Source organism: Magnolia sinica, chromosome 6 (assembly GCF_029962835.1).
Source record: "Magnolia sinica isolate HGM2019 chromosome 6, MsV1, whole genome shotgun sequence".
Classification (NCBI taxonomy): Eukaryota; Viridiplantae; Streptophyta; class Magnoliopsida; order Magnoliales; family Magnoliaceae; genus Magnolia; species Magnolia sinica.
Genome location: NC_080578.1, coordinates 8266494 through 8276366, shown reverse-complemented (window position 1 = coordinate 8276366; position 9873 = coordinate 8266494). Strand labels below are relative to the sequence as shown.

At 40.9% G+C, this 9873-nt stretch overlaps 1 protein-coding gene and 1 non-coding gene across 2 annotated transcripts; one reads left to right on the top strand and one right to left on the bottom strand.

Moving 5' to 3' along the window:
- Positions 1-991: 991 nt before the first annotated feature.
- LOC131250458 (U6atac minor spliceosomal RNA) lies at positions 992-1117 on the bottom strand. The gene has a single exon (XR_009173385.1). It is a non-coding gene; the product is annotated as a U6atac minor spliceosomal RNA (small nuclear RNA).
- A 2869-nt stretch (positions 1118-3986) lies between these two features.
- Positions 3987-8812, top strand: LOC131248169 (DAR GTPase 2, mitochondrial). Its single transcript, XM_058248266.1, has 8 exons — positions 3987-4327; positions 4648-4752; positions 5358-5435; positions 5803-5950; positions 6076-6146; positions 6342-6438; positions 6629-6834; positions 8376-8812. Exons 1-8 carry the CDS (start codon positions 4163-4165, stop codon positions 8625-8627), a joined length of 1122 nt encoding a protein of 373 aa, XP_058104249.1. The 5' UTR covers positions 3987-4162; the 3' UTR covers positions 8628-8812.
- The last annotated feature ends 1061 nt before the right edge of the window (positions 8813-9873 follow it).

The window sequence follows — 9873 nt, the reverse complement described above, 5'->3', positions numbered from 1 at the left end:
GCACGTGAACTAATTATGACATTTCAATTTAATTGCAAATCCATAAGCAGATCATGTATGATGGACAATGGACCTATAATCACAAGTGTACAAGACTAAGGTCTTAAATACCAGTGCAGATCCATGTCATCGATGTAACGTTGCTGACCAAGATTAAAAAAATATGATTGTGTGGGGGCATTGCAGTTCTGCCCTTTCACCGCTACATTTATATGAGATTACATGTAGATGGAAATGCTTTCACAAGAACTTTTAATACATGATGTGGGCACAAAATTCGAAAGGTCTACTAGATATTCACCTCATGAAATGAATTAATTTTTGGCATGATCCAAATTTGGTGGACCATAGCAAAGTGAAAACTCTTAAGGCTTTGATTTGGCTCTCACTTTGCTATGGCTCATAAATTTTTAAATCAGGCTAAAAAGTTAGCTTTAAAAGTTTTGTGAGGTAACTCATTTAGTGGACTGTTTGAATTTTGTGTTAAAAATTTTCATGAGGTTTTCATGAGAACCAATTCCAACAGAGCATTCTCTAGATCTTTTGGGTACTACTACTGGTACAAGAAGGATCACATGGACTCAATTTCATGTCACTTGGGCCCATTGTAACACAAATTCACGCCGGCCATCAATCTTTTGGGACTGAAAAGGATGATTCTGATACAATTAGGCTTGCAACAGGCAGGCCTGGGGTTGGTTGGTTTAGACTGGGATTTTGAAACGGTGGGGCCGGGCCTATTAGGCTGGCCCTGTTCAAAATTTTCATTTTGGTTCTGGTGGGCTCAGTATGTAGATGGTTTGTGCCTTCAAGGTCCAATACAGGATTGACACCTTATATCATATATATTCAATTTTTGTGGCCCACCTAAGTTTTGGGATGCCTTGAGTTTAGGTGCCCCTTCATTTGGGTGGGGCACACCTGAGGAATGGGTTCCATGACAAGAAAATAATTGGGGGATTGATTTAGAGTGGGTCTGGAGCTAAAAAATAAATAAATTGGGTAAGATCCACAACATGTGGGAGATCTTAACCGTATGTGTTGTAACAATAAAGCCCAGAGGCTATTCAAGTCTCTGTCCAGAGATATGTCAACCATCTCTCCTTTCAACGAACACGGTAAATTATTTTTCCAGCCTCCTATAAAAAGTCAACTACATTCCTGTAAACTACCAATGTGGGTTTATGTAGATTTGGGATGCAAATTTTTAAAAGTTTTTGTTTGTGATGCTAAGTGGGGCCTATTATTATTATTATTATTATTATTATTATTATTATTTTTTGGCACACGCACACACACCGCCACACACCCACGCCATGGTGGGATTTCACCACCTATGGGTACTCGAACCCTCAACCAAGTGTTGAAACTCCCAAGAGCCTACCACTAGAGTAAGAGTAAGGACCCAGTGGGGCTTCTTATTATGTGGGTGAGAAATCGAAATTCCTGAGAGTCTTCCACTGGAGTAAGAGTAAGGACCCAGTGGGGCTTATTATTATGTCGGCGGGAAATATGAAATGCACTCCTTTCATCCGTTTTAAGAGTTCATTTTAAAATATGCAGCAAAAGCTAAAGCAGATCCAAAACTCAAGTGGGTTATGCAAGAGAGAAAATTAGAAAAATAAAAAATAAAAAAATGTCTACCGGGGGAACCTTCCTAAGCTCCACCTTGATGTTTAATGCATACCATTCAAATGGTTTATAAGGTCATTCTTACGGGGATGAAGTGAAAACACGCCGAAGCTTAGCAAGACGTATGAATATTTCCATGGTGGTCACTGAATCAACTGTCTCCTCTCACATGGGTCACTTGTGTTTTGGATCATTGTCGATTTTGGCCATATATTCTAAAATGATCTCACAAAATGAATGGACGGAGACCGTGGCGTAGTTCCCAGCACAGGAACTTCTTCGCTCAGACTTTTGCAGGAAATTCGCATCCGTAGATTTGTTATGCGTATCACTCACACGAACCGTACGGTGGTGTCCCACTCCCACCATGCATGCGAACCTGAGCTGAAAGTCAAGTGGGCCCATTTCCTGACACTTGTCTAAGTCGAATGTGTCCCCGCACCCATCCATCGCTTTCATACTGTTTTAATCTTCCTCACGTCTGCGTTCGATTGGAGATACAATACCCGACCCGACACCCGATGATCCGCATAGCATCCGGGGACATGATTGATATGGTGGGGGTTACAGTGAATTGGCCGTGCCCGAAAAGTCTCCCCTCGGAGTAATCCCAACCCTTGAACACGCAGCAACAGCTTCCATTCATCTCAAAAAGCCAATCTTTGAATGGCTAGGATTTTCTTACAGGGAGATTTTTAGGCCATGGTTCGTGATCCTTAGGTGGAGAATCATGTAATTCCACCCGGATGTAGATGCGCACGAAAGGCTCCGGAGAGGTTTGATCCGGGGATAAAGACCAAATACCCCTCCCATCATATTTTTGGGACTGCGTGCCCCCTCTTTACATTTTAATTCCCACAAACCCCTCATTCCCTCAATAACAAAATCCTCCTTGCCTTGTCCATCATTGAAAATAGTTACTTCTTTTTAACCCATGGACATCAAACGGGTTGTGTCAGGCTTGATGAATTTCAAGTACGTCGGGTCAGGTCCGTCGGTGCGTGTGGGCTAGAATTATTAGCCCATTTAGTACATGTTGGGCTTGAGTTAACCTCTACCTGAATCATTGCCGCTCCGGTTTTCATTTTCGGTTTTATGAATGGGACCAGGCTAATGATGTATCCATTGATATGATGTGCTCCAACGGGATGGCATATCGACCAAAAGCCCAATGGTGGATTCCTCCTATCCTCCTGTCTTTGTCTATCATAAGGGGGTCCCATATGAGACCCTCTTATAAAATACATACATCAAAAGACTTAAAGGTGTGATAATCCCAACTGACAATAATACCATAGAGTTGCATTTGGTCTTGTGTGAATTCGATCCAACATTTGGAGAGGATGAGAAAGGTTGGGATTTGGTGGGATGGAATTGGATTTAGTCCCATGGAATTTCATTTGGTCCCATGCGGTATTTACATGGATTTTGAAATGTTGATTACAACTTCATGGTCCACCAAATAAGATTTTGCTTAGTGCAGTGTTTTCTGTGGCAAGAATTTTATGTTGAGATTGGATGGCTAAAATACCATGGTAATCACGGACATGCAATCATTTTGCAATAATGATACTAATCTCATCTATAACAATTCAGTACCATTTTATTCCACCGACAAAACACGCCCTTACTTGACATAAATGATAGAACTAGGGTTGTACATGAACCGAGTTAACTCGTTCGCCCAACTTGACTTGACAAAGTTTAATTCGACTCAGTTCGAAACTGAGTTCGAGCTGAGTTGAGCTGATTTTCTGAGATTGAAAAAATTTCGAACCGATTTCGAGTTTGCCTAAGCTCAACTCAACTTGGATCAAACCCAACTCGAATTGAACTCAGATTGAACCAGTTCAGTGACTGATTACTTTGATATTGATGTTGCTGACCAAGTGTTTGATGAAATGACTTAACGAAGTGTCAGCTGGTAGTAAGAAAGATATGTTTCATCAAACAAATACGCTTTAAAAAAAAAATTTAATATTTCCTACGAGGTGTTTGATGAAATACCCGTAAAACTATTGCTGGTGTTTTATATACAATAAGAATTTGAAGGTACAATTCATTTTGTTTGTAAAAATATTGTATGGACGAACTTGGCTCAAACTTGCTTAAGATGCGGACTAAACGGCTCGACCCGTGTACACCTATAGACAGAACTAACCTTGTGGATACAATGGGCCATTTGATGTTAGGTTGATGGGCCCCACTAAATGGCACCAATAGGGTGGTGCCAATCAACTCCTTCGTGGGGCAATGGGAAATGTTACAATGAGATCATCTGAGTCTAGACGCCTTTGATGAGAATCGTAAAGCGGCCCACCCACAAGCAACGAAGAAACGTCGCCTGCCACCACCAGGGGAGGTTATCCGTACGACACATCCAAGTCTTTCATATGGGAATGCATGTCTGGGTTCGGACTAATAGGGGTATCTTTGTCATTTCAAAAGAAAACAACCCGCCTTTTCTACCGTTGCCTCCGGTCGATAGAAGGATTTGAAATTCTACCCGTTCCTTTCAAATTTCCCGCCAATGGCTGCTACGGCTATCTTCGCTAGGCGCCTGGGAACTTCCGTTAAGGACGCGGGAGCAAAGAAAGGCTCAGGATGGTTTGGCCCTCACATGGCGGCGGCCTCTCAGGCCATTCTCGAACGAATTCCAATGGTCGATCTAACCATTGAAATCAGAGACTCAAGGGTACACCATCATCTACTTCTCATCCTTGTTGCAATGAACGATCCAGGGGTAGTTTTGGAAAAAGCAAAAATACCCAACTCATATTTAGTACTAGTTTTCGCATTTTTTTTTTCTTTTTATTCCAAGTGTTTGATGAAATGCGTGACTGATAATGGGCTGCGTCGATTTAGTGAATTTGTATTGGATTGTTGGTATCTTAGAGTTGAAAGTAAATGCAAGTGTTAGATTTGAATGTTGACATTATTTGGATTGTTTGTTGGTGGAAGAAGAGAGAATCCATAGAAATTTTCCATTTTCTGTTGTTTTGTTTTTACATTTAGATACCCTTCTCATCTGCATATGGAGATCTGGATCACCTTCCATCTTCCTCTAGACGCATGATCGTCCTAAACAAGATGGACCTTGCAGATCGCTCTCAGACAAAGGTAATCTGATTCTTTCAATTTCTCCTTTTTCTTTCCTACCAAAACAAGTATATATCATTGATGAATTTTCTGTCAATCTAAACTCTCCATGATGGGCTTCATTCTATATATCTTCAGATGGGAATTTTACCACGTCTTGATAAATCATGTGATTTGATAGTTGGACCTTTAACGGTTACTCTTGATCTCCATCATACCATCCAATGTGGCATGCACATGTAAGATTGAGACTGTTCATCAGGTGGGCCCTACATTATATGTGCCATGGTCCAAATCTCAGGCCATTCTGTTCATTAGGTGGGTAACACATGTACGTCAAATGCTGACCACTGATTATATTTCTTTCTAGCCCTCCAGTCTTTTCGGTATATATATGGCATGCCTAGTGAATAGGCTGTCCTGATTTTTGGGTCACAGCACAGATTCAGTCTCATACATGTGGCAGGAATAGGATGAGAGTCCTCCCACAAGCAGCCTTCAAATTTCTCTTGATGGTTACTCGACGCACCTTTGATCATTCTAGTGATACAGACATGTGCCAATGAGTTCATGGACTTTTTGCACTGGCTACTAAGCATTGTTTCTGACAAATGTTCAACTTACAGAAGTGGGTGAAGCATTTTGAGGAACAGAACTGTATTTGTTATGCTGTCAATTCACACAACAAGGACAATATCAAGGAGGTACTTGCATTTTAATGCATACACTAATTCATATACTTGCATCTTAATGCATGCTTTCATTCAAGATTTCATCATCTTAGTCGTTACTCGTTAGGACTGAATTTCTCTGGAATCTACACAGATTATCGAGTTAGTCTTCCCCATGAAGTTCTGGATTGGGCTTGTACAATATAGTTAGCATGATTAATGGTCCTGATTTCATCTTCTCGTAACAGGCACATACAAAAGAACCACTTGTGGCTAACATTATTGCAATTGGACTTTGTTTCCAAACTGTATTTCTAGGATTTGGAACCAGTTCTCCAAACTTTGGTTATTTTCCCACAATATTCAGTGACATATGGTGATGGGTGCTTGGTTTTCCCAGTTACTGCTCTTCATTCAAGCCCAAATCAGGGAAATAAAGGGCAATCAGTCTAATTATACTGCGACTGCGATGCTGGTTGGAATTCCCAATGTTGGAAAGTCGGCCATTTCCAACTCCTTGCATCAAATTGGCCGGATTAGTGCTGCAGGTATCAATCTCAAGTTCCCTATGTATCAAAACTAGAATACTTGGGCCATATTGTGAATAAATAATTTCTTCAAGAAAACTCCGTCTCATGGGTTTCTCATATATGATATTTATGTTGATTCCAAGAGAAGGGAAAGCTTAAGCATGCAGTGATAAGTCCGTTTCCTGGGGAGACTAAGGATATCAGCAGTTTTAAGGTGTGAACTTTCTTCCTTTGTATGTGCTCTCACTTTCACTTGCCTTCCATTTGATCATGTTTGGTATTAGGGACACTACTTTTTTTCATTCAGCAGTTGGGTGTACGAGTCCAGGCTCATGCTAATTGGTCTTACCTGTGTAATAGTTCATCTTTTGCCACAGTAAATGATTAATAGAGTTGATGTCCCTTTCAGATTGCAAGCCATCCCAACATATATATTTTGGACACACCAGGTGTTTTAGCTTCCAAAAGTCTTGATGTTGAGATGGGCTCTAAACTAGCTTTAACTGGTAATGATCTGCCTGCTTGGAATCTATGCAAGTTGGTTGAATAGCTTGCAGGCTTCATTTATAGATTTCTTCTCTGATCTGTATTGGTTTTCATTCTTTGTTTGCTTTCCATAAATCTATCATTTTTTCTCCAATCTGTAAGTGGGCAATTCATTCATTTTTTTTTTTTTAATTTTAATTTTTTACATAGGAGCCATTGAGGATTATTTGGTTGGAGAATATGAACTTGCTCAGTATTTTCTAGCCATCCTCCACTCTAGCGATGACTACAAACATTGGGAGAAGTTGTGCACCACGGAGAATGATAGGTCACCCATAGACCACACAGAGAAGCTCTCAGTCAGCTCTGACTCAGACAAGAGAAGACAAAAGCAGTATTCCACGGATCACACGCAGGTGCTAAGGACTTTCTTTGTTATTTTGCCAACTTGATTCCTATGCACCATCTGTTGCTAGGTCTGCTTTTCTTTTGGCATGAGAATAGAAGACACTAATTTAGAGACTATCATAGAGTTCTTTAGGAAATTAAAGAATATGTGAAGTTTTTAATACAACAAGACTTTCTTGAAGATGAGCTACACTAAGGTTCACGTTCACCATCATTTTTTGTTTGCTTTCACTGCCATTCTTTAAATGGTGATGTATCATCCCAACTACATGTGTGGCATGCGTGCAAGGCAATTCAGACCATTCGTAGTGTGGTCCCCACTGTTGATGGGGCACCAACTAGCAATCTCCCTGTTGGACGATGTTTACCAACTGATTTTACTTCTTGAGTTATGCTCCTTCCATGATGGGTCTCACAAATTAGATGGTGTGGATTTGTGGATTGACATGCATATATACCACATTACGGTTTATGAGTCACCACCGACTGAGAATGAGAACCTATCACATACAGGCTAGGTAACATAAATTGTGGTTAGTTACCATCCTTTCTGCCAACATTCCACCTGTGCAGGACGTCAATACCATGAAAACGGTAGGGCCCACCATGAAGATCAGTTGGTACAAAATACGGCATTCTGCTTAACAGGTGTGCTCCATCGTTGGTGTTAATGGCCATCCGGCGATCTGACTCAACCTACAGTTATGGCCCACCTGCTAACAGATCAGCCTGATTTTTTAGAAGCATAATCTTCATGGTGAGGTTCTACCATTTTCATGGTACTGGCGTCCTGCACAAGTGGCATGTTTGCAGGGAAAATGATATGGCACTGCTGGTGGTACCATTCTTGTATTTGATCAGTTCTCATCGAGAATTTGTAGTGAATGTAAACTGTATTTCTGCTGAAAATTTTGATCAGCAGAGTGGCTATGATGATTCCACATGATGGCAATGTTGTACCCTTAATGCAGGGTTATTTTCACATTGGGCTTGAGTGGGGTGGCCTGTGGGATGCAGGGGCACACTCGGGGTGGGCGGCCCGTGTGAGGCGGATGACTCATGTGAGACGCAACCCATGTGATTTGGAGCCCACAAGGGGGCGGAATCCATGTGATTTGGGGCCCACGAGGAGGGTTCGGCTGACGACCTAACCCATGGATGTGGGGCCTGGGCTATGAGATAAAGGGATTAATTTGCCATGCTTTATCAATTTGAGGTTTTAGAGCAAGTGGTTAGTTGTCCTGCATCAAATTTGGATGTGGGGCCTGGACTATGAGATAGAGGGATTAATTCGTCATGCTCTATCAGTTTGAGTTTTTAGAGCAAGTGGTTCATTGTCCTGCATTAACCCTCTTCTTTCCTTGTCCTGCATTAACCTTCTTCTTTCCTTGTCCTATAATGATCTAAGTATGATTATAAAGCCATTTTGTTATGTTAACAGTGATCTGTTCTTGTTTAGTATAATGAAGCATAGCATACCCTGCTTATGGATGAACCTCTTTTCTCCGTGCATTTAAAACTGAAGCTTATTTACCTACTAGTTATGCAGGATTTCATCGTGAGGGATGTTCGTCAAGCCCTTTTCAAGACCATTTCTTCATTCAATGGAAATCTGGAAACTGAAAAGGAAATGATGGGGCTGATAGAAGCTCAGTTTGCAGTCCTGCACGAGGCTTTCAGAGTGCTGCCAGAATCAGGAGAAGATGGATGCAGGAGGGTTGCTACAAAGCTGCTCAACTTATACCGGACCGGGAGGCTTGGCCATTACACTTTAGACCCTGTTCCTAGAAATTTTCAATGACCCATTATATTAAGATAAGTTATATGTTTGAGGTTTAAGTAACATGAGTACCTCTCTCTCTTCCAATAGGACATGAATTCTCACCAAGGCAGTGATTTTGGCTCAACATGCAAGAACTCGAATTTGGCATTTTTGGAATTTTCGCACATGGTAGAATTTACAAAAATCATGAGATGATTCTTTTATGGATATGATAGAGCTCTTTTCTTCCAATACAACACTAAAGTGCCTGTTTTTGCAGTTATTGGAAATTGTACTAAGGGCAGAAATTCCGAAATAGCAAACTATTTTTCTGTGCTGCTCCTGTAATGGCTACAAACCAAACACAGCCTCAGATTGCTACGGAAAGTATTTGTAGATTTCAATAGAACCTTCATTATCATTCTCTAACACTGCAACAGGAACATCAGTACCTGTGCAGACCTTCATGACATAAATAACATAAAAATGGCCAAAAATGCAAAATCAATGGACGAGTGAAAACTGAGGAAAGCTGGTAGAACGTTGGAGATGATTGGAAAGACTCATGAAAGAGGAATTATATGGTCCTTTTGTGTTCATCTTGCATGCAGTAGGGCCCATGGTTCAGCCATTCAGACCATTGACATGATGGGCTCACATTTGAAAAAGGGGTCTAGGTCAGGTTGGTTTCAGGTCAATTTTGAGAGGTCTCATACATACAGGATATACTTAGTAATCTGTCAACCTTTTCAACCTAGACCAGCTTGGACCCAGGTGCACTTACTGTCAGGTCGGGTCTAATTATCCGTCCGAGCCAACCTGACCTATTTGCACCCCTAATTGACAACACATTTGAAGCCCTAAAATGCAGTTCTTGCTTTAATCTCATTATTGATTGTTGTCTTTCAATGGGGAGTTTCCTTGATGCAATCTAAGGCCTTATCAGGTTTATGCATGTGAGAAGAAATGTAAGACATGGCAACCTTTTGTTTGACTATATTCAAATAAGACAAAAGGCAAATGGGATGTCCATGCCATGCCCCAAAGATATTCTTAATACGATAATCCTAAAGATATATGGTTAAGAAATGACATACAGCAGTAGTTGGAATTCAACAGATTGGATGGTTAAGTAATCCTCAATGGTATACCATCAGCAATAGCATTGGTGCACATGAAATCAACAATCTGGATCACCCCTCAAAGTGTTAGGACTGTCTCAAAGGGGATATTTTTAATGGTGGGCGTTTAATCACTACTGACTTGTACCTAGAAGGGTCACTAC

Excerpts from the sequence above, each read along its gene's own strand:
- LOC131248169 (XM_058248266.1), top strand. The coding sequence starts at position 4,163 with ATGGCTGCTACGGCTATCTTCGCTAGGCGCCTGGGAACTTCCGTTAAG. Across the intron at positions 4,328-4,647 it reads TTGAAATCAGAGACTCAAGG|ATACCCTTCTCATCTGCATA; the intron begins GTACACCATCAT and ends TTTTACATTTAG. Across the intron at positions 5,951-6,075 it reads TGGCCGGATTAGTGCTGCAG|AGAAGGGAAAGCTTAAGCAT; the intron begins GTATCAATCTCA and ends GTTGATTCCAAG.